At 33.2% G+C, this 25,761-nt stretch overlaps 2 protein-coding genes across 6 annotated transcripts; both read right to left on the bottom strand.

Annotated features, from left to right (window-relative positions):
* Positions 1-4: 4 nt before the first annotated feature.
* LOC129317710 (stomatal closure-related actin-binding protein 1-like) lies at positions 5-8,015 on the bottom strand. Of its 2 annotated transcripts, none has more exons than XM_054962069.1 (13): positions 7,782-8,015; positions 7,165-7,464; positions 6,816-6,944; positions 6,630-6,722; positions 5,451-5,591; positions 4,695-4,763; positions 3,945-4,028; positions 3,128-3,308; positions 2,080-2,196; positions 1,859-1,917; positions 1,251-1,385; positions 780-929; positions 5-385 (listed from the first exon to the last, which is right to left on the bottom strand). In XM_054962069.1, exons 2-13 carry the CDS (start codon positions 7,444-7,446, stop codon positions 323-325), a joined length of 1,503 nt encoding a protein of 500 aa, XP_054818044.1. In that variant the 5' UTR covers positions 7,447-7,464; positions 7,782-8,015; the 3' UTR covers positions 5-322. The 2 variants fall into 2 exon arrangements, with proteins under 2 accessions (XP_054818044.1, XP_054818045.1); XM_054962070.1 differs by lacking the exon at positions 7,782-8,015 and adding an exon at positions 7,608-7,740.
* A 3,126-nt stretch (positions 8,016-11,141) lies between these two features.
* LOC129318557 (uncharacterized) lies at positions 11,142-21,319 on the bottom strand. 4 transcript variants are annotated; one of them, XM_054963397.1, is made up of 7 exons: positions 21,183-21,312; positions 20,916-21,045; positions 19,124-19,476; positions 18,542-19,036; positions 12,772-13,245; positions 12,196-12,687; positions 11,142-11,853 (listed from the first exon to the last, which is right to left on the bottom strand). In XM_054963397.1, exons 2-7 carry the CDS (start codon positions 20,971-20,973, stop codon positions 11,269-11,271), a joined length of 2,457 nt encoding a protein of 818 aa, XP_054819372.1. In that variant the 5' UTR covers positions 20,974-21,045; positions 21,183-21,312; the 3' UTR covers positions 11,142-11,268. The 4 variants fall into 4 exon arrangements, with proteins under 4 accessions (XP_054819372.1, XP_054819374.1, XP_054819376.1 ...); XM_054963399.1 differs by having other exon boundaries at positions 12,196-12,684; XM_054963401.1 differs by having other exon boundaries at positions 18,731-19,036.
* Between the last annotated feature and the right edge of the window lie 4,442 nt (positions 21,320-25,761).

Raw genomic sequence — 25,761 nt, 5'->3', positions numbered from 1 at the left:
GGAATCAATATAAAAAAATACAGTAAACTATAGCATCTCAAGCACCAAACATTGGGATTCCATAAATTTTACAATACAAGCCCTGCAGATTTGTCAACCACCACTCACAAAGGCAAACCTTGAAAAAAAAAAAACCTTTGTGTTTGGTGAAGGAGAATAATGACAGAGAGAGATTCTGTCCAAGAAGCTAGGCATGAATAATGTTCCACAATAAAAAGCCATGTTTTGCTGATACACACTCATATAATACAAGCTAGGAAAACTCAAGTAATTACAGCTGAGGCAAAGGAAAAAAAAAAAAAAAAAAAGATTCTGAGGTTCATCATGACCACGAAGGCAATTGATCGTCCAGTCTAGATCTATCATTCGGCCCAGAAAGAGTGATCTGCCATTAATGAATTTACAGTTTAGCAATGCAGACCAAGAAAATATGAATAGAGAAGAACAGAACTTGGTACATGTACCATATATTGATCCCAAGTTAAAATAAACATAGTTAAATCCAAGCTCAAGCTTTCTTCAGAGCAAATTGGTAGCCAAAAATGTGAGTTAAGCTAAGGAAAAATCTATAAACTACAGTACTGAGGACATTTGTGTTGTGTATGTGTGAGTGTATAAATTAAACTTTCAAGCTTAGCTTATTAAAGCAAATAGGCTTAATATGTTGCTGAAGCTTGTTTGTATATAATGAACTACACTGAGCCAAATTTGAGCTTTCAACAAGTCAGAAAAGAATAGTTCACAAGTCTGAGCATACTTCGGAGTTGAGAAAGACATACATTGCAGTCAAATGCAAACCTCCTGGCAAGCATGAGGGCTGCATTCCTGTCACGCTCTGTTTCAAATGCTAATACGAAAGATTGCCCCTGTTTTGCTTGCCAAAATATTGCCTGGGCTGCAGCATTCCCACCTCCTCTAACACCACATAGCTAAACCAAAAATAAACAAAATCCTGTTATCCTTGCTGAATCAATTTGGTAACCAATGGCATCGACACCAAAAGGAAAATATCCAAGTCAGCATCCACTACACAAGGTTTAACTATGAACAAATAAATCATATACAGCCAGAAAGAGAGATTTGTTCAACAACGAAGGTCAAAATATTGTTTACTGTATTAACCATTCAAGTTCTGCGTCCATGTGTTATTTTCTAAATTTCAGCCAGAACATAAAAACTCCTGCTCTTATATATTTAGGTTGTCATTTTCAATCATCAATATTTGAGACAGCATTTACAACTTGAAATACCTGCATGGAACTTGCATAGTATTCTTTAGCAATCGTTGCCTTTCCTTTACATAGCTTCATCCTCATTTTCCCAACATGAAGAACATGAATGGATTCACTAGAATGAAGTGAATCATTCACATGAGTTACAACCACCTGCAAGTGGCAAAAATGATTATAGCTATAGTCATAAAATCTTACTCATTTTATTTTCACAAAGAAATGAATAGAAAGAATAACCAGAAACAATAATTTACCAAAACTAAATAATTTATTCTATATTATAATTATCAGACTTGGGCAACAAGAATGGTTCTAATTTCTAACATACATGATATGGGAAACGTATTTCAATAGTGTCAATAATTCTAACAGTCCCTGTCAAGTCAAAGCCTACTAGTACAGAGAAGTTGACGAAGTACAGACTTGCAACTAATCAACATCCCATGAAGCATGAACACTTCACACATCATTGGAAATGACGAGGATTGTGATCTTGCACAAAAAGGATGTCGGATTGTAAAATAATTGAAAATAGTTGGGCGGCATCTAAAATCATTATGTTTCATGCTTGCATGCAAATAGCCTATTATAGAAGAGAAAAGAAAATAGGTGTCATGATAACATACACTGAATTCAGTATCATGTTTACGCACAAGCGCTTCTACATAAGTTCCCAAACCAGCAGCTGCATAAGAATACAAAATCAAACTCCATTGATATGGAAACACACCTATGATCTATTTCTGTGTTATCAGTTTCATTTAGAAATGAAGAATATTTGAAACCACACCTGTTGTTGACCATTAGATCAGATAAGCATGAAAAAGTTTCAGGATTGGAAACAAACCTGGATCAATTGGACCAGTGGTTGACAATGTGATGTTCAGGCCTCCTGAAATAATATCAACTTGTAATATATGTCCAACATCAAAAGGTTCAGGGGCATAGACTGATTTTGTAGCTCCTGTAAAAGAAAAAGTTACATTAAATAACATCAGTAAAAAATTACAAAAGGAATCAACAAATTGTAACAGATTTTATAATAATTCATGTTGCAAAATTAGGCGTCTAGGAACAGTGTAATAGAATAAGCACCATGAAAAGTTGGAAACTACTAATGAAATACTTCCAAGGACGATGAAAAGCAAGCTGTGTGCTATGAACAAGAAAGTATCAGCTTTGCCAGTTGATTTGACATTCATTTTATATAAAACATAAGAAAAAACAAATGAGGATTTTGCTCTTGCAGATGGGCATACCACAAAGACAATTTTGGCTAAATGAGGGCTACCTACATCAAGAAATCACCAAGGATAAATATTTGCGCCTGCTAATAGCTCTTATCATGTTACTCAGGTAGTTAGTTGAAAAAATAGCAGGAACTGATTTAGGAAATTGTAGTTAGTCAGAGCATTAGTGCAGTGGAGCACAGAGGTTCTTCATAAATAAAAGAATTACATGGCCATACATATCAGAACTTAATTGGCATAAGCACGTTATATAGTAGCACATGAGCCTTTTTATGTCTGTGTGCATTGTTGTCTTTCTGTTGGATGTCAGAGTCTGTTGTATTATAGAAGGAAAAGTTGGGAAATGACCAACTTTCCTCGTGTTCAGGCTACTATAAGCATAAAGTAGGGGATAGATAAAGGTGTGAAGGATTCTATTCTAGCTTTTGCATTTTAGTATTTTTTAATTCCTGGTGAAGTCTTCATACCATCATGCTAAAATTCTCATTTGGGATGTGACCAATGGTTACCAAACATCCCATGCCATAAGTGGAGGGAGTCTTCAAGCAAAAGCTAACTACCTTGCATGCTTAGCATCAAAACATTATAACAGGAAAAAATGTGCTATTTTAAAACGTAAAATGTACTAAATTTTGGCAGATATACCTGAAATAAGTTCCCTTTTAGCACACTCAGATGATACACGATACCACTGAATTGAACATTTTGAAAGACCAGGGGCATTATCGGAGCAGGGTTGAATTTCTAAATATGAACCTAACACTTCAGTCCCTTCTAGTTCATACAAATGGGGATCATTTTCCCCACCCCTCTTTATCCTTCCTAGCTGGAAAGTATAATGGAGGATAAGTCAGTTGGGGTAAGTAACTTACAACAGGATAATAATGAAGCTGAAATAACAATTTTCATCATTGGATACTCCATCACACCACATAACACATTATGTAGAAATCTTGTCCGTCTCAAATATTTTCTTCAACAAAGAATGGAAGACGGGCATGTTAACAGCATGCTAAAATCGTTTCCCAAGATGATTTAAAAATTCACATATAACTATAGCAATTAAATAAAAAAGGGAACAGCCAAATCAAGGTGATTATTACAAAATAAAAAGTACAGGCAACATAACACCTCCCCCTTCTAGTGCTAGAGTCACAATACACAATGTGTTATCACCATACAGAAAATGAACTGACATGTTATCCAAAATTTTAGATCTCAAATGTGTTATATCATAGTTTCTCAACAACCCAATCAAGAAACAAGCTGTAAAACTAAATAAATATTATCCACTGTTAAGGAATGCAAATAAATACTTGAAACATAATTATACAGAGGGAGGAAAGATTATCACTAAATATAGCATACTGCTTCAGAAACCAAGGCCCTCAGTAGTTACCTAAATATCATAAAACATTCATATCACAATCTCTTCAACATGGACATAAGATTGCAATGGTACCTCTCTTTGAAGACGAATATAATGTCTAGACTTCTCTGCAAGTTGAGCCCTCAATGCTAGAAGCTCATGCTCCATATCCATAACCTAAAAGTTAACAACCAATGCATTCATTTATTTAATATAACCTGATAAAAATTAAGTTAATAATACTATATATAAAGGGCAAGAAAATAAGATGGAGGGGTGAATCCAACTTGACATGAAGAGGAACAACATTAATCACGTGTATATAATAATGGGACAATATTGATTATGTTCAAGGCAAGATAGTGGAGGGCCATCTCAAATGTGATGATTCCTTTCACTTCTCAGTACTCTCACGCATCTTCTCCGAATATTTGCAATATAGTGGTTATTACACCTTAGTGGTACTTAACAGTACCAATATGTACAACAATATAGCTATTCTAGAAAGCCAAAGAGACAAACAAATCAATGCTTCAACTTAAATACAGCTATCGAATCATAGCACCTAAGAGAACGTTGGGATTCCATGAATCAATCTTCTCCAATAAAATAAAGTAAGATTATCTGGAAGGATTATTTCTCCAACACAATTAAGGAGCCATGGAAAACATACAATATTCTTAATGGACAGAAAAGAGACTATCACAGAGGGATATATCCACATGTAAGACTAGGATTTTTAAATAAAAAAACAAAGAGTAAAACCGAAAAAGAAGATATTACTATTCAAATAAAAACAATAAACCCTGTGAAAAGTGGGACAAAGGAACAAATATTCAATACCTTGCTTGGCTGATGCAGCATTTTGATTCTTCGAGCCTCTTGAACCTCCTTCATCAATTGTTCTAGGTCCTAAAGTTGCAACAGAAATAAATTCTAATGGAAAGAAAATAACATAATTGATCCACATTAGCTGGATCCAATTAAATTTTCCACAGGAAACCATCACTTTGAAAAATACTGGAGCTTTTTCTGCACATTAAATAAATGAATGAAAGAAAGAAGAAATAAAAGGGAAACATATCTTCAAATTGTGAGAAATGTTATTCTAGAAAAAAGGTTGATTTAGGAAACAAGAGTTCTTGAAGGAAGCACTTCAAACCTTCCATTAAGATTTTGAGGTTCTACAACTTTAGGCACCCTGCTACTCTCTACCAAGCAGATATTCCATATCAAAGAACGGCATACAACCTTTAGAATTTCCCAGCTCTCTTTACCAGCTTTATGCATGTAAAACCAATGTATGATTAACTCGACCATCATTCTAACATGGCCAATACTCCCTGATGAATAATAATTTCATATTGAAGTTTCCTAGTTTCTTCATTTCCCCTTCCTCTTTAAAGGTCTAAACAGAGCATGACTCATAATTTAAGAAAGCAAATAATTGCATATATCCCACCATAAACCTGTCTTAAAGAAACAAAGTCAAACATGAACCAACAAGCCTAATTCATTCATCATCACCAAACACGTGGACATTGAAATCCTCTCACTCTAAAAATTCAAACACTATAAATAACAGGAACATGGACTAACCTGCTTCCCTGTGGCTCGAGATATTCTCTCATGTTCCTGCAGGGCCTCCTCCACCTTCTGAACTGCTGCTCTTGCATTCTCTATTTCAGCACGAGCAAAAGCCCTTTCCTCATCTACAAGTTTCTTGGCCTCTTCAGAAGCCTATAAATGAATTTAAACTCTCAGAAATGGAGAAGGACATTTGTTAATGCAGGAAAGTATATGAGATACAAACTGAAAAGTAAATATGTTTCTAATTATATCATAGCAACTAACGTATTGAATTATTAGTCTAAACTAACCTAAATAAACAGTAAAATGTAATTCCAACACCTTAAATTTCAAGGCAGGCAAAATTAATAGGCTTCAGCAAGCTTAAGGACAACTGTTACATTTCATGGTATTAAAATTAGATTAAAGGACAGAAATATGACCTAAAAAGAGGTGAAGGACGTCAATTGTGTCCAAGACACTAGTATGAATCATGGGCAATGAAAAGTATAATAAACAAAAGTCTCATTATGCCAATAGTTCAGGTAACTTTCCATTCATTTCCATGATGAGAAATACATAATGCAGAAAAAGAATGCAAAGAATGAAAACTTCCTAGTCCTGTGAAGAGAGGTAGAGAGATACAAAAAGATAACACTAAAAATAGATTGAACAGAACCTGTTGGTGAACAATATATCCAAAGATTTGGTTGTCCATAGAGCACAATGATATTACACAATCCATGTAGCCAATTACATCTAGTGAGATAAGGTTTGTTGTAGTATAATTATCTGATATCTAGATCTATCAGGCCACATTTGAGTGTCACTGGACTCAATTAGAGGTAGCTCCCCAAAGATTACTTCTTTTTTTTTTTTGTATCCACAAGGACACAAGTTTGGAACAACCAACCTAGCTTAAAGGGAATTAAGTCTTTTCACTCAATCCGACCATTGTTCACAACTTCATAGTCATGTTTAAGGGTTCTGCTAACCATATATTGGTTGCCTAGTCAAATTAAATAGCTTATTATACAAACAAATGTTAAGCAAGTGACATTGTGTTTGTAGCATCCTTATTAAGTTTGCGGGTGCAGTTGGATACCTCTTGCATTATTCTAATCGTTATTAAAATCTAAATTCCTTTTGCTTCCAAACATAATTTATTACTTTTTCACATAAATACTTGAGCGGAGAAGTTTAAATCACCTGCTTAAGAAAACTTGCCAGTTTCTTCACCTCTGACTTCTCTTGAATTAATTCCCCTTCCCTTTGAGTCAACTGAACTGCTAGAGCTTCAACCTAAAGAAGGCACACAAAAAGTTAAAGTAGGTTTGCTTAAAGAATAGATTAAACACACACACCCAAAAAAAAAAAAAGGCACCCAAAACTAACCATGGCAATAGCTTCCACTATATCATCCTTGTTTCTGCCTGCCACATGTCCTTTTAAGGATTCAAGTGCATCTCTAAGCTTTTTCAAAAGAACATGTTTTTCCAATGATGCTGCTTCTCTAAGTCTAGCCTGAATATTACAATCATATCACAACATTAGCCACAATAAAGGCGACATTTTGAAATTATGATCAGCTATTATTTGAGGAGTAAAAACATCACAAATAAAATAAAATTAGGCAAAATTTCTCACATTGGAAAAGCCCTGCCAAATGACTAGTATTATTTTGCCCCACATTGAAGAATTATAGAAACATGAAAATGATTTCAACAGCTAGTAAGAGAGTAACCTCTTCAGACAACTTAGCAGCAGCAGCCAAACCCTTTTCAAATTTACTGGCAAGATCACGAACAGATAGACGCTTCTGCTGTTCCAAAAGCTGTGCGGTCTCACGTGCAACAACCTCCTTCATGGATATCACTTTCGGGTCATCCTTCGTCTCAATGATCTGATTGTTAGCTCCGATTTTGTAACTTGGAAATCGACAAGAAGCAAACACCACGTCAGCTGAAACTGCAGGCAAAGCCCCCTTTTGCATTGTATCACCAAAGTCACGTGTAATTCTCGTCATTCTTTCAGGCTATTTACTCTGCCAATCGAAAATATTGAACATTTTATAGATGCATACAGCAAGCTAGACAATTTTGCTAGCATCCATTGTGAGAAATACTTAAACTGAACAGTATAAAACAAAGCTTACGGAACCAAAACCATAGACCACAAAATCATTACATTGCACCCATTGAGCTAACTGAAGTCAGAGAAAATACTGATAATGGATTTGAGACAATGAAAATAAACCCTAATCCTTTGTGCGTTAACTTTCAATTCTTTTTTCTAGGTTTTGGAGTGGAGACAAGCAAGAAAAAGCTATCAAAAAAGACAAAAAGGGAAGATTGAACTCACAGATAATGAGAAGATAATTTAATGGGTACTTAGGATTGAGATTCTCGGATCAAACGCAAAGGGAACTTCCAAATGGGTCATTCAACAACAGGAGTTGTGATCCGAAAATAATGCCTTCAGATTGAGAGAGAGAATGTACGAAGAAAGATGGTTTCTTTTGGTGAAGAAAAGAGAACAAGACTTGCCCTGGTCTCTGTTTGATACTGTGGCTTCACGCACTCGCTTGAAACTCGAAACTCTTGGGCGGGTCCTCAAACGTTCGGTGTTGACTATATTTGCACTTTACATTATTTTTACATTTTTAGCGATTTAAAAATCAAATTAAAGTCATCCAGTCACCAAATCCGAAATAAATGGGTCCCATTATTGACCAATTTTTTTAAAAAAACTTGTCTTTTCAACAAAAATGCATATTGATTTTTTAAATGTTGAGTAAATGATATTAAACATTGATATATTAAATTTAATCATTTAAAAATTGATGACGATTCGCACAAACAAAATTATTCCATGTAATTTTATTTATAAATCATTTTTAATATTAGCATATTTTATCATAATAAAAGAAAATTTTAAACATTATTAACTAATTCTGTCTTAAATTTTAGAGCCAGTTTATTTAAAATTAAAAAATAAATAATTTTAAAATTGTTTAGAGATTTTATAAAAAACAATTTATTTTCTAAAAATTTTGGAAAAATAAAAAATATTTTGCGTCCAGTATTTTTAAGTTGCTTGGATAAAACAATGTTCAGGTAAAAAAGCACTTTTAATTTATATAAAAAATGTTCTTGTAGTAAATTTGTAGTATTTAAATAATATTATTTAAAATAAATTATTTCAAACTACAATCCATCAAAGTGAATGTCAAAGTTTTAGGAATATTAAAACAAAAAAAAAACAAAATCTAGTATTGTATTTATCTTAATAACTGGTCTCTAATATCATTTTTTATTTCTTCTATATATCTAACATTTGTTTGTGTGGAATCTTGCCAATCATTATCATTAGAATGTCATTCTCTATCTTATAACTCATTTAGATTGTCAAAATTTTGAAGAAAATTCAAATCATTTGAGTCCATGTTTCTGACATAGTTATAGAAAGCAAAGCATGCTCATGTGATGGAAATTTGAATAGCAAGCTTGAAATTGATCATTTTTTATAATATTCTCCATCTTATCCTACAAAAACCAAAAGTTCCTTCAATGACTCTACTTAGATGAGAGCAATGAAGGTTAAATATTTTATCTTTTGATCTGAAGCGAAGAGCCATGCTAAAATATGCAAGACGATACTTTTTTATTCACATATGGCCTAAGGAAACTTTGAATGATAGATATCTTGAGTCAATGAGATAATATTTACATATATATAATTAGAAAATGTATTAAATAATATTACATAAATATTTATAAATCACTTAAATATCTGAAATTATATAATACTAACCTTTAGGAGAATAAGAGAATTGTACATGTGGTTTACCAAGGATAAAAATAAGTATTTTTAATAATTGTTTCTAATATTTAATTAGGGCAAAAAGTAAAGAAAAATAGAAAAAATAGTGAATACCCTATAAATAAGACCATACTTAATCTTCTATCTACCCTATAAATAGAATTAAAAGAGTATCATTTGAGTTTTACCAAAACAAAATTATCATTTGAGAACTAACAAAGTTAGATAACTGAGAAGATATTTTGTTTGTATATGGTTTTGAAATTTTAAGCACTTTGTTAATACAGATTAAATTTTCAGAATCAATTTGATTATTAAGACAAACTTAGGGATCAAAAGTTTCATTACAAACTTATTAAATATTAAAACATTAATATTTAAGTAAAATATTTTTAAAAAATTAACACTCCCTTCGTTTCAAATTATAAGACTTTTTTGGGATATTCAACATTTTAAAATATAAGATATTTTGATAAAAATAAAATTTTATTAATAATATTTTTGAATAATATATTTTTCATTATATTTTCTCTCTTTAATATTTTTTTATAAATAGAACATTAAATGAAAGGCGTTTTTAAAAATTTTTATTTTTGTTTTTAAAAATAAAGTTATAAAATGTATTTAATAATTTTTATTAATATGTCTGATTTAATTTAAAAGTATTTTACAATTTAAAATGGAATAGGTATTTCTTAATTGTCTTTTGGTGTTGCTGCGTGATCCAATGGTTGTTAATAAGTCAAAATGACATTTTAGTCTTTTAAATTAATAAAGAAATGACATCAATCACTTGGCATTTATCTATAATTGATAAAATTTGAGGACTTAATTTGTGTTAATTTTTTATAGACAACCAATAGCAATATATATATATATATCTCTATCCTAAGATATTGAAAATCAATGTTATTAGAATTGAGCTAATACACTACTTCACGATTTAAAGGTTGGATTAGAGTCAGATTATTTGTAATTAAATTAATATATTTTAAATATTATATATTAAAGATTATAGTTATTAAACTGATAAACTCAAGAAAAATAATTAATAATAAAGTAATCATCAAAGTCAAAACTTACAAAATCACATCCGGCACCCAAAACCGTTAAGCAATAAAATCTTGTTTATCAACAACGAAGTAACCCTCCAATTCTCTTTATTAAATAACTTTTAGAAAAAAGGCAATAAGGTCAGGACAGAGCGTCCACCAACCACCTCTACTGAGAGACGAAGAATCGACTCTTTATTATCATAAATGGTTTAAACCCCATTGTCGCGCAGCAGAACCCAATTTGGTACAGAATGAGCCAAAGACAAACATAAACAAAGCACCGGCAAACCTTTGATGAGGCAGATGATAGTCAAAGAGGAACACCATGTGCAGAGGGACAACACATCTATAAGTGTGATGAGGAAGATGGTGGAAGAAGGTGATAAAGGCTTAGGGCTCAGCTGCAAGAGAAGTTCATGGTTAGGGTGCGATTTGCGAATGCGAGACTCCGCGCGTTTGTCTTTTTGTTCTTCTACGAATGTCCTGTCAAAAAATATTAAAAAACAACACGCACACACACACACAAACAACGTTGTAGTGTGAAATTGGGAACAAGATAAAAAAAAGAGGGAACCCCCTAGACCGCCAGTTCTTCCCGGTTCACAGGTGGTTCCGTCCCCTCTCGGTTATAACTCACTTTCAAACTTGCTACCTAATCAGTTCCTGGCTAAACCGGTCGAACCGGCTAGTTTGGTTTTAATAACATTATTGAAAACAATGAGTAAATTTTCCCAACTAAATTGTTTCATATGTTCCAACCATTTGTTTAAATGATGAAGATCTTTACCACTCCCATTGCTCTATCATTCTCTTTTCAAGCATAAATATATCAATGTAGAGAATATAATTTATAATTTTTTTTTTATTTCTCAACAACAATAACAATGGAATGACTAATGAGTATTCACCTATGCTGTCACAAAGGAAGATATATATACAAAAAACCTAATCCACAAGAACTGTCACATTCTTCAACTAGATTGCCCTCGCAACCGTTTTAACAACCACTTTTTTCTTAGTCTCTCATCTAATTTCATAAACATCAATGCCTTCTTGTCATCAAAACACAAGTATTCACAGGCTTCAATGATGAGATCATCATCAAAGTCAGGAATATTTTGTACTGTTTCAAAAACTTCATCCAGGTACGAAGTCTTGTTACTTTCAGTCAATGCATCAGCTATCCTACCGATATCAACAGCAATAACACTCATCATTTCCAGCATAGCATCACTAGAACGTCTCTTCCTTGATGGCTGTTTGGACTGTGATGATGATGAAGGCTTTGCCCTTGTCTGTTCTGAGGAGCCTTGCATTTCGTCACTCTCTTTATCATGGCTCGTCTCGTCAATAGACAGCATCGGAGCCGGAGTTTCAGCATGTTCCTCACAGTTCAGGGCAGGAACATGTTCTTCACAGCTCAGAGCAGGAATTACTTCTAGTCTCTCACAAGTTGCAGACCAATGTCCATTTGGTTGCTCATTGCCAACAATCACACCTAATTCGTTGTAATTTTCAATTCGCCTGTCTCGCAAATGCCTAGCATCTGGATGTTTCTAAAAATACAGGCCAATGATGAATCAAGAGATAGTGACTATCAAAATATCAAGCAATCAGTGCAGTAAGACCTTTTCTGAAGAATTCTCCATTATATATCATATGTATGCATGATATCATGAAAAATGGATAGAGATTTTTTATGCCTACTCAGTATCAGCAATAGCTCTGAAAAAGTATTATAAGAATGTAGTTGAAAGCAGCTGGACCACAAAGGAAAGAGGGGGGGGGGTGAGACCATAAGCAGTCTTCTAAAGGAAAAGGTATCAACTGAAAATTTATTGATGTAATCCAAATTTACTTTCAAAACTAACATTACTTAAAGGGAAGGTTGTTAATACCTTTATGTATTCTTTCCATGTTAAGTCATTTGCAACAACAATCTTACGCTCGTCATCCCACTCAAATCCACCATGAGAAAGCATTTCCTTCACACTGTAATGCTGTTTCTTCCATGTTTTCAACCTGTTTCTAACGTTTTCCTTTGTCAAATCTAGCCCAAATTTCTCATTTATAGCTGTTACGGCAGTCAAATAAGCTGAGCTCTTAAAATTCTTCTCAAGCTTATTGCCCATCACTACTTGCTTGACCAGCAGTTGTGTTAAGCAACGATCCATTTCATCTGTCCATAAAACATATTTACCTTTTTCCTTTGCACTGTCAGTTTCATGGTAAAATGCCTCTTGACCATCCATAACTTCATCATTTGTAGTCAAACCCAAGTTTGCAATTAGAGAACTATCAGGTGGATCATTGTCACCGATAATGATGGACAATTCATTGTAGTTTTTGATAGCTCGTCCTTTAAGAATCTGAGCATCTGGATTGATCTGCTTCAAAAAGGAATATTTATATAAGAACTATAGGGACATTATTATGCAATGACGAATGCCAGATACTAAGTATTTCCTGCATACCTTAATGTAATCATTCCATGCTGAGTCAGCTGCATTGACCATCTTCCTTTTCTCGTCCCACTCAAAGCCACTCTGATCTAGAAGTTCTTTCAAAATTTCATACTGCTTTGTCCATGTTTTGAGACGATTTTTTATTTGATCTTTGGTCAAATCAAGATCAAATCTTTCGTTCATGGCCAATGCAGCTGCTTCATAAGCAGCAGGCATTAATTTGTTCTCAATTTTACATTTGTTACCAAGCTTAATTTGCTCCACAAGAATTGCACTTAGATAGGCATCCATTTCGCTTGTCCACCAGATATCCCTTTCACTGGACCACCTCATATGCTTCTCTTGATCTTTAACACCATTATCAACTTGAGATGGGGAGACGCTGCTAGCCTCCAGAGGCTCCTTAGAATGGCCAAAAATAGTGCACAATTGTTCATAATTCTCAATTACTCTAGCACGAAAATTTCTGGCATCTGGATGTTTCTGGAAGAACAAGAAAAGAAAAGAAAAGAAAAGGTTATATGTTATGTTCATTCTATGCATAATGTCCATCATACAAGTGTAAAATGTATAACTAAGTGCAAAAACGTAATAGTGATACAGGAGAGATGGGATTTCACACTAAATGAGTTTTTACCTTTAATGTCAGACGTTATAATTACAGGCTTTAAATAGTTGAGCAACAATAATTTTAGCCAATCAGAAATTAAATTTTAGAGAGATGTAAGTTCATAGTTGTGTTTCTAAAAATATCAAAGCATCGCACTTTTGCTTCATTCTCCTCATTTCTAATCACATCAATTTAAACTATTGAAAACGGCATAGTAAACAATTCTGATGCAGACACACACCATCTTAATTACAAAAATACAGAATAAGAGAAACCATCCTTATTTCTTGTTGTATTTAGTTTTAAGTGTGTTGAAATTTGTAACCATGGTAACTCTTTTTGAGACTACCAGTTTTTCTTTATCTGTTTGTTTAATGTTTAATTCTGTTTCAGCCCATTGTCGTCATTTTATAGCAAAAATGAAAATGCATAATCATTTCTACAGAATTAATCTTACAGGCCAAACATATTCCATATAATAATTAATACATCTTTGCTTGATAAATGATCCACGCATCAATAATGTTTTTTTTTTTTTTTTTGGGGAATGGGAAACGAGACAGAACAAGACTGACGAATTGAATCAAAGCAAAGAGTTTCTTCACAAGCTCAAAGGTTTTCAGGTCAGTTTTACAGTATAAATAATTCAACTCAATAGATCATTCAACCAATTGCACTTAACAGTGATTCCATTATGCTGTCAATTCACAATGCAAGTGTAAGAGAAAATCAATCAAAACCATAGTTTAATGTAGTCACCTAATCACCTTGGTGTTTAAATTCAGCAAAAGATGATCAATATCCACAACAATCATCTCACATCACATTACATTACGGTTCACTGAGAGAATGAAAGTCTGGAAGAATTTCTCGGAATAAAAAGACTATAATGATAATGCATGGTTTTATACTTGAGTCTGCATAAACAAATAAAAAGTGAAGAACTATTTTTAACTAGGAACCACATCTGCCTTCACATAAATCTTGCACAAGGTGTCTAGATGGCTTTCTATAAGCAGCCACTCCTCTCAAAAGCTGGAATAACCTCACTCCCAAAGAGTCAACTTTTAAATGCATTTAACAAAGTTAATAAATACTCGTACTCTGAGCTATTACTGTTTAGACAGTACACACACACACAGTAGAAACGGCAAGTTTTTCCTTTAAAAAATACATTCGTTGATGAAGTTGGGACGAAAAAGCAGCAGTTTGAATGAAAACAGGACAGAATGGCAGAAAATAAATCAGGTTTTCTATATTATTTTTCTTGGCCTCTGTAAGAATTGTTGATCAGAAAGTGCTATGAGTGACGGCAGAAGTAGAGATTGGAGGGCTTTAATGCCATCAGAAGTAAAAATGAAGGGGAGAAGGGAGTAAGGCTAAAAAATTAGCCAATTTTATCATGAGATTAAGATATATATACATTCATGTACATTTGAATTTTGACAAACATCAAGAAAAGACACCTAGTCCTCTTGGAACTTGTTTACCAAAGCATTCTGAAAATGTCAGTACATATCAAATTGCAATTTGCCACACAAAATAAAAAGTCTGTCACTTGTCACATGATATATCCTACCCAGCCCACTACACCTGAATGACCAAATACTATAGTGCTTATAAATTCCAAGACAGTGGATTCCAGCAAGAAATGATGTCGAATTTTAGCAAAACTAAATGATCCTAATGCATAAAATATTTGGCTAGGTCAAAACCATAGGCAAATTATAAATTCGCAGAAAATTCTTAGTGCATCTTGAGCTGCAATATTTCCAATGCAAGTGTCATTTAACCAATATCATAATTCCCTACTTCACAGAATAGATAATAACAACAAACTGACTCAGTCTAACATCCAGACATCATCAAACAGAAGCTGCATGCCTTCTTTTTCTTTTTTGTAGCCATCTACTTAACATGAATATGCCTCCACTCATATGCTAAAACTCATCCCCTTAGCATCTAAAGAGCATTAACAAGCTCCCTCATTTGATTTAAAGATTCTAATGAAGACTAAGATAGGATGGAATGCCTACGTCTCACATTGAGTAGTATGACATGCTCAATGGAGTATTTATGTGGGTCGATGCTCCGATCTTAATAGCTAATTTTTGGAGAAGGGCTTTGACAGAATATGTTGCATTACTGTTAATTAACCAGGAAATATTCTTTGTATCCCTTCTACTCCTGGGACGGACCAATAGATGATAACCCTACATTCATTGAAAATATTTCCTCACGAGAATTGCTCCCTCATATGTATACATATACTCATGTAATTTCTTAATTCAAAATTATCAGAAGCTATTTTTCTCATTTCCTTTTGTCATGGTATCACAAGTCATTTTGCATTAACACCCCATGGCAAAACAAGGGGGCTGAAAGGAAAAATTGTAATCTCCTTGCCAACATGAGAGCTTTGTTGCTTCAAAAAAATGTCTTAAACAAAGTTGGAGGAAGTTGTTTTAATTGCAACTCTGTTAGTTTGAAAAAAAGAAAAAAGTTTTCATGGCAACTCATATCATTGACAGGCTTCCCACCAAAGTTCTTTATTCAAAAAATCACCAGCTTCTTTCCAAATTCAATGCATCAAATAGTCTCATTCTAAGGATATTTTGTTGTGTTGCATTTGTTCATGGACATTCTCAGAATTGGACCAAACTTGATCCTTAAGCCATCAAATGCAAGTTCATAGGATACTCTTCTACCAGAAAACAGTACAAACACTATCATCCTCTTTCCAAAAAGTACCATGTCTCAGCTAATGTTACGAACTATGTGTGAACCTTACTTTTCGTGTGTGTGTGTGTGTATTTCTTCATTGGAAATCATCAGAAACTATTTTCCTCAATTCCTTTTGTCAAGTTCCCCATCCCACTTGAGTGCTCATTAGTTGGTATTAGAGTTGGTGATCGAGCTTTCTAAAAAGGTCTATCTTTAGAGGATTCTAACTTGCAAGAAAATCAAGTGAAGTGTCATAGTATAGTTCCCAGAATGTTAACTCTCCAAGGATAGCTAATTAATAGAGAATTGGAGATCAAGTTAGTGGTGGATGCCTAAGCCCCATATTGGTTATTATGGGATGCTCAATGGGGTATTTAAATGGGTTAGTACTCCTAACTCAATAAATAGCTTCTAGGGAAGGGTTCCCCACTTGAGTAACCATCACTATCTCATTTTCTTCATTTTGAAATTCTCTGACACTCATCATTTCACCTCCTATACTAAAAATATCAGTGACTTGGGAGTCAAAATGTGAAACCCTTTTTACTAACTCATACATAAGATCCCTACTAGGGCCAAAAAAATTTTACAAGCTTTAGTCTACAGGAGTTAGAGTGTTAACCATACCTTATGCTGCCTAGTATACATATGCATAGGAACACGCACATCAAATTATATACACTTCTACCCTTTATATAGAACACACACACACACACACACACACACACTCTCTCTACCCTTGATCTCTAGTAACTGAGCACCATTAGCTGTTTTGCAAGAACAACCATGTAAAAATTGCATTCTGCTAATCCAATAACAAACAAATTTACTGAAGTGTTGTTATTATGATGATGAAGTCTCTTTAAAGCTATAAAATATTGACAGAGGAACTTGAAGTTGTGACTACTGTTGACTGTGAGGAACGTATTTCAGGACAGATTTATGCCTACCAATAGATTAAATTTCATTAAAATCATGGAAAGACATAAAATAATACACACAAGTAATCCTCCTGGATAGATATTTTAAGCTACCTAATGCAACCAAAAAAAAAAAAAAAGCACAAGTCTCCAAATTAGAAGTTAAATGGCTGACATTTGAGGAAAGAAATCCAGCCAAGACATGTAAAAAGATACGGCTGGATCCAACCAAAAAGGAAAAAAGAAGGAAAATATACTGCTGGAATCCCTGCAATGAACCACAAGTCAAATTATTGACCTAAACTTCAAAAAGGATGATCATTGGGAAAACTTAAAATTTAAACATGAACATGAGAGACTAAGAAACCTCTACTATAAAAAAAAAACTGAAGCTATTCATAATCTCCTACACCTTGATAGATAGTTAAAGTGACAAATTCGAGAAAATGTATTAGAGAACGTCTATAGGCATCCTCATCATTTGTTTTCGTAAGAGAATGAAATTCCTCAGAATTACACAAACCAGCAATACAACAACAACAGGCATTATCCCACTAGATGGGATTGGCTATATAGATTGCATGATACCATCGTGCTCTATCACAAACCAGATATTAGAGTACAAAAACTATGCACAGGAACAACAGCAGCAGTGCAAACTTAATGATGCTAAGAAATTAGAAAAGGTTGCAATTGCATTCTATTGCAATAAGAGAAAATATGTTTTATCAGTTCACATTCTTATAATATTCTATATGAAGTAACCTGATTCATATCCACTGTTTCTTTTTTTCAAATGTACAACATATCTCCATCTTCATTAAAAAGCAGCTAATTATCACAAAAGTAAAACTGAAAACTAGTCTTATTTGATTTAGAAATGTCTAAACAAAAATTATCCCAGACTGCAAAATTAAAAGTCAGAATAATTTAAACTTCTAACATAAGTAAGAATTTCTCAAATGTAAAATAATAATAATAATAATAATAATAATAAAATACAGGTAATTATTTTCTCATTAGATACTGAAACAGTAGAAACATCGAATTTCTTAGTCCATGGTGTTTCTTCATGTTTTGTCATATGGGGCAGGGGACAAGTGTACCATTTGACATACCAAATGGGCTCCTTTAAAGAAGAAATTATTGCTACATCCATGAAGGATAGAACAAAATGATCAGCAAAAATTCCAGAATTTTTTATTGAATGTTTATGTCCTTTGATGAACAGAAAAAAATCAAAAAGTTGGGAATTAATGTTCATAGCAATACAAGCGATGACAGCGCCAGCACATACTTTAAAATTCAGGAGTTAAGTTTTGAATTTAGAACAGGAATCCATTAATAATAATAATTACTACTTATTCAACTTTTTGTTCCATTTTTTGCTTTTTCAAGATCTTTCTCCATCAGGGGGAAAAAATCTAAAAGAAGTTTGAAATAAAATTTAGCAAATGTTGTGCGTAAGAAGATTGCCACAAAGGACAACAATTGCTCTTAAATGATATCATAACTCACAACACACCTTGATATAGTGGTTCCATGTAGAATCATTTGCAGAAATCATCTTCCTCGTTTGATCCCACTCAAACCCATTATGAGATAGCAGTTGCTTAATTAGTCCATACTGTTTCTTCAAAGTTTTAAGGCGATTTTTAATGTGGTCTTTCGTTATATGAGGCCCAAACTTGGTACTTATGGCTGAAACAGCTACCTCATATGCTTCTGTCTGCAAGGTTTTATCCACTTTATTCCCTTTATTCACTTGGCCCACGAGAATCTTGCCAAGGAAATCATCCATTTCTTCAGTCCACCTTACTTTTTCCGGCTTGTTTCCAACATTTCTGATTTCAGAGCCAGTAGCAGGATCTGAATCCCTTCTATCAATAGTCAAGTCTACATTAATTTCTGCAGCATTGTCAGAGCAGCTTGCTATTGCTTGATCATTGCCAATGATAAGACATAATTCATCATAATTCTCTATGAGCTTTGCTCGAAACATTCGAGCATCTGGATTTTCCTGTAGGTACCATATAAAAGAATTAAAAAAATCAACATAAAATGCAATATAAAGAAGCGCATATTGTATCATACAGAATGAGATTACCCTGATGTAGTCATTCCACACAGAATTTTCGGCAACAACCATCTTTTGTGCATTATCCCACTCAAACCCTCTATGAGCAAGGAGTTTCTTCAAAATTCCAAACTGCTTCCTCCATGTTTTCAGCCGATTTTTAACATGGTCTTTGGTTAAATCAAGATGGAGTTTTTCATTTAATTCTTTCACAGAAGCTGTAAATGCCACAGGCTTCAAGACATTATCTACTTTGTTCCCCTTTCTCACTTGCTCAGCTAGTATCTTGGTGAGGCAATTATCCATTTCAGTTGTCCAAATTACATGCTTTACTTTCTCTTTAGCATCAGAGCTGCGAATCTGGTATGTGATCTGATGCATTCCTGAAAATCCATAAACATGAAATGATACTTTTGCTTCTAATTCATAAAGAATTTGTCTACGTAATATGAAGACCATGACAACTTTCTGAACAGGCCCTTAAAGCTATACAATACCCTACTCTATAGAAGGAAAAGAGAAAATAACATTGTTTGAACCCAGAGTTACACAAACAGATACACATAACCTGTGTATTTGAATAAGAAGGGATTCTTAGAATCTTGTTTTCCAAAGCCCTCTTTATATGCAAGTAAATAGTTGTAATTGGAAACCCAAGAGTCTTAACTCAAGTAACATTTCCCTTGGAAATAAGTGACAAGGGTCTTAACAAAGTGAGATAATATGATGCGGGTCCACTAAACCATCTAATTTATGGGGGATATCATTTATGACTCCATTATCTTTGAAATCCATGGGAAGCTTAAGATTCTTTGGGCATCAACCTTCATTTTCATGAGTTAAACTTCAGCTACATGGAAATGGAATCTTTCAACTAATGCAAAAGATAGGTCATACTCAAGAAAAGCCATGGACCATGGTTACATTTAGCTAAGCATACATTAAATAGTTTGTGATGTCACGTTACTTCAATTCTATACAAATTACACTAATCGAGAATGTAGTCCATCATATATCTGAGTAAAACAATGCAAATCATAGGTTTCAATTTTCAAATCAAGCCCCAAGCGAATGAGGATTTGATTTTTAGAACATACATGTAAATATAAATCAAATCCAAACATATATTTTAGAGAAAAAGAAGATTAACTTTATCTGTTCATCAGTAATTGAGAATTTGCAAAATATAGTAACTCAAGTGAAAACCAACAATTGCCCCTCGCACCTAACGTCAATCAAGATTAGACTTTAACAGTTAGATGCAGATAAATCCATTTGATCTTAAGATGATGCCAGAAGTTCAAGCACATCAGCTACACAGTGCCAAAATGCACACTGATACAGACAAGCAGACAAAAAGCATATGATGACCTAAAGGAACAGAAGCTCAAATTGCAAGAACAAATAGGAAACGCATGCCTTCTTTCTCTGTTTCTTTCCTTTCTCTTAGGTTTAACGGTCCTTTTCCTTTCTGGTTCAAATAAAAAAACTATGGGTTGACAGAGTGTGTGTGTATGAAAAAACATGCTTTCTTTCTCTTTTTTGATGCAAAACCCAATATAAAGATAAAGATGTTTCATTTTCTTATGTTTAGCGGTCTTTTTCCTTGTGGTTCAAACTAAGCAAATATGAGATGAGAGTGCGTCAAAAACCAAAAACAACAACAGCAACAACAACTATGAGTTGAACCTGATAACCTGAACAACTCATTTACCCTCACATACTCTCTGAAACACAAGGAACTGGGTTAAGTACGAAATCAGTTAGAGGAACGATATCGGAAGCTAGAGAATGAAGAAGAAACAATTCGAAAATAATTTACCCAACAGAGAAATTAACTGAAACCCACTGTCCTCCCAGATCATAGAACTCAACAACATTCTTCATGGTGCTATAAGCAATTACACAAATTGAGCTTCGTGAATATATGCTCCCGTTCTTTCTGACATTTTCTTCGGACCCAACAGTGAAATTAGCCAATGCGGGAAAAAAAAAAAAAAACAAGCAATCAAGAATAAAATCAGAAACCTGCCGAAAGAATCACACAGCAGGTCGTGAAGAGAATTAATGAGTACGAAGAGAGAATCACCGGCCACGGTGGAAGAGAATCGCTGGGGATTACAGTTATATTGCGGCGAGGCTTCTTACTGGTGATGCCCCGCGGGCCTCGACGGAGCTGCTTTTCGCTAATGACATTGAAACCAGCTTACTCGCAGAAGCCCCGGCGACGCTAAAAAATTAATATAAAATATAAATAGTAAATAAGTAAATAAGTCGATGAACTAAAATTATGAACAAGAGTGAAGGATATTATTAATTATTATTATTATAAATTCCTCGCGTGAGTATAAATCATTGATTTTTTTGGGTAAAGCTTTTAGGTAAAAAAAGCCCTCAACCTAGCCCTTCTTTTGGTTGCCAAAATTAACCTACCACATCTAAAACCTATAAAATGCAGTTTGATTGGTTGGCATATTAAGAATGGTAATCACAGCAAAAAATGATTTTTAATATGATGGAATAATTATGTTTAATATATCAGTTAAAAAATTATTTTTAATATATTCTATTTTATTTTTGACCTAGTTAGATGAAATGGAAATACAATCATAAGACTTCAATATTACAAGAATATTTTAAAATGAAGTATTATTATTAATGTTTGAGTTATTTAGAAAATATTTTTAATCTAGAGAAAGTATTCTTTGGTAAAAATATATACATATGTAGAGAAAGTATTGAACTTTTTAGTTACTTTAATGTGCAAAAACATAATATTTGCTAAGGATGGTAAACCTCGAGCTTCAAGACCTCTCCTTAACAATCTGCCTTGGAAAAGAGGCTTTTTCATTTTTTCCCTCACTTTTTCAATCCTCACCGTTCATATCATTTTATTAAATAATTTTTTTAAATTATAAAATAATTAATTAAGGGTGAGATTAGAGAACTGAAGAGAAAATGATAGGAAAAAATGGAGAGGCTCCTGGCTCTAGCAAGCCTTCTGTTTTCAAAGCTCATTATTATTATTACAAGGCCTCAGAAAAATAACTCTGCAAAAGTTACAAAAATTAGGTTATATTAGAATCTTAAAGGATTTTGCATCTTATAAGTAGTTTATTAACCCTTCATTTGGATAGGAATAAAAGTTGAGAGGAAAGAAAATGGAGAGAAGAGAAAATCAAAAGAAAATATTGTCTCTCATTTTGTTTGAATGAATAGAATAAAATAGGGGTACAAGAAAATGAGCAAATAGTATAATGACAATAATATCTTTATAAGAAAATATATCATGTCTCACATACTTATTTTTATATAAATAAATTAAAGGAAAAGATTATATTAAAATTGAATTTATCAAAATAATTTAAAATCAATTTATTTATTAAAGATATTTTTTATTTTATTATATTTTAAAACCAAATAATTCATTTAAAATATATTATTTATCTATTTAAAATATTAAAAGAGGATAATTAATTAAAATTAAATATATTCAATCTATACATATCTGAGAGGGAGGTGAGATCATGGCAAAGTCAGAAAAGAAAAAAAATGAAGAGATCAGGGGTAGAGGCGAAGAGCTGGTTCTATGTGAAATATGGAAGAAAAAGCTGAAGACAGGAGAATTTCATCTCAAAATCTCTCCATATAGAGAGAAAATATAGTTAGTCCCACTTATCCTTTTCTTCCTACTTTTTTTCCTCATCCAAATAGAAAAAAGCTCATTTTCTTCCTTATTTTCCTCCCATTTTTTCCTAACCAAACAAAGCATAAATATATTTTCAATGCTTCGATCTTGGGCTAGTGGTGGTTTTTTTATATTAAAGATAAAAATGTCTTGAAACATTTTCTTCAAGATAGCTAATATCTTGAACTTTTATTTGAAGTAATTTTATCTAGAAACTTTTAGAAAATGAGCAATTTTGCCTTACATTAAGATTGATTATTTGTTGACTTTGTATTTGACTTTTACTCTCTTGTGATAGCTATGTGGCATTTTAAAAAAAAAATTTAAAAAAAGTAGGTGTAGTTTCTTTTTTCTCTTCTATATCATCAACTACGGTGTTCCACTTCTTCCACCTCCATTTCCTCTCCCTCTGACCAGCCCTATCACCTTACACATTATCAAAAAACGATGACCAACTTTAAGCGTAGACCTTAAAATCAAAGTGATCCAAGAACTCAAAACAAAATTTGTAGACACTAGCATTGTTTCAACCCAAGAACCACAAATTTAACCAAAGTGATCCAAAAACCCATATTAGCCAAAAAGCAATGCACTGATAGAAGAGATCAAACTTGTCAATTCAATCAATGAATAGTACAACTAATTAAGCAATAGCACACCACAATAAATGAAATCAACAAATTAGATAAGATATGATCATCAAGTTTGGGTATGCTCCAGTAATTTCTTTGCAATTTCGGTGAAGATGAGAAGGTTGAGATTGAGTTCCTTCTCCTTCATCTTCTCCAGCCTTTTGAACCAACCAAGTGAAAGGCAAGAATGAGGTTGTGTTGGGTGAAGAGAATAGAGTGACAACCATAGTCTAAGGAGAAATCAAAAGTAGAAACCAAAGCAAAAATCAAAGCAAAATTTCACAAGCAAAAACATGAGCAAAAATTAGAGTAGAAATTTCACATGGGTGTGGGATTCAAATTAACAAGAAATCAAAGCAAAACTTGAACCTTAAATTGGGTTTCTAGAAAGATGGAATCGACTTTGCCATGTTCATCCAGCTTCTTAGAGGAGAGTGTGTGCCTTTCATCTTCAATTGGAAAGCTTTGGCAGAGAATTTTTGGCGTCATCGTATTGGGGATCATGAAAGGTGGTGACTGGGCTATTAGAAGCCCTATTTTCATCTACGACCCTGACACTTAAAACCCTCAATGTCTCTGAAGACTGTGATAGAGTTGATTGACAAATGAACGACAACAGCAAGCAAGGATTGTGGCCGTTGAGGATATCATGCTAGCAAAATTAGAAGCGGCTAAGCTTTTGATCGATCGAGTGAACAATCATGGTGAGTGACAATGAGAATGAGAAGAGTAAAGGAGAGGAGAAGGAAGATGAAGATGAGGGATTGGGTTGAGCAAGGAAGAAGGTGGAAAAATGAAAGAAGATGAACACAAGATACATGTATATGCCTTTTTATTCTTTTTTTAAAATGCCACATGGCAACAAAAAATGAAATACACAATTAACTAACAGTTAAACCTGACAGTAGGTTAAGATTGCTCTATTTTAAAAGTTTTGAAGTAAAATTGCTCTAAACAAAAGTTTAAAATATCAAACGCTGCTAGAGAAAAGGTTATAAGGCATTTTTTTTCCTTAACATTATACATAATGTACAATACATTCTTTAATGTTTAATTTTTTTGCTTTCTTAAATTAAAATTAATTTTTTTATACTCCTTTATCCATACTTTCAATTTATTAATAACATAGATAAAACGTTATACTACATCCATTTCCAAACTATTGTTGAAACAATTATATTTTTTATCTTATTATAATTTTATGTTTTATGTGTTGCTTATTTATAGTTTTCATAAATTTGACATTTATATAGTAATCTAATAAAACATAAAATTATTTTTATGGGAAATTATTAATTAATATTTTCCTCAATTACATATTTTGCCTTGACGGCTAACTAATTTTCTTTTGGTGTGCCTGCCATGGGAAAGTTTGAGATGGACTTCAACACATTCTTGAATTTTGAATTTAACATTAAGGAATGAAAGCATAAATGGATTAATTTTATAAACCAAACATACTAGTAAATATAATGCATATTCTCTCGCTGGTTGCGGTAACGTGACTTGTGACCGACCATAAGGGTGAATTCAGAGGTGGATTTATGTATGAATTCAGAGGTGGATTTATGTATGAAAACGACGGAGATCCTTTATCTACCAAACTTTATGGTGCTTCAAGATGGCATGGGATCTTGGCTTTTAAAAACTCATCCTTTAATGGGACATTGTCTCTCATTAATCACAATTACTTTGAAAACCATTTCTTATTGGACACTATAAAAATATAAAAAATTTCATTACGAGAGATTAGGTGGTTATCTTTGATCATATTTATAAAGAAGAAAGTAGATGTGCAGATTTCCTTTAGCTCACTAGACAATACGAATCAACTTTGATATTGCAATCTTCAAGAACCCCTACAAGATGTAAAAGCCTCTTATTTTTAGACATGATTAAATCTTAGTATTTTGGTATTCCGTGGCCATGTAACCCAAAAAAAGCTCATCCGGGCAATTCTACTAAGGCTATTGTAGCTATTATCGATGATGTGACAACTACCGACCAAGATCATGAAGTTGTTTCTGAGATCAAGTCCTTACTGACTCGTGATTGGGTGGTTACTATTTAGAAGATATCACGAGGCGCTAAGGCTGTCGATATTCTCGCAAAGCCGGCACTTTCATGTGTCATTGGGTGGTTATTGCTTTGTAGGTTTTTTTTTTTAATGTTTTTCCTTGGCATTAAAAAAAAAAAAGAATGCATATTCCCCCATTTGGACTCTACACTCTTCATCCCCTCGACTTAATGGGGAGTATCCTAATAAAATTTGGTCCATCTAATAAGGATTTAATTCATATTATATAATATTGTGAATTTAAATTTTGTTATTGATGTGAAAACTTTAT

This window comes from Prosopis cineraria, unplaced genomic scaffold (genome assembly GCF_029017545.1).
Source record: "Prosopis cineraria cultivar Desert tree isolate PC_DT_omini unplaced genomic scaffold, ASM2901754v1 PC8, whole genome shotgun sequence".
In the NCBI taxonomy this organism is placed as follows: domain Eukaryota; kingdom Viridiplantae; phylum Streptophyta; class Magnoliopsida; order Fabales; family Fabaceae; genus Prosopis; species Prosopis cineraria.
The sequence above is the reverse complement of the archived record's forward strand: the minus strand, read 5'-3'. Positions and strand labels throughout refer to the sequence as shown.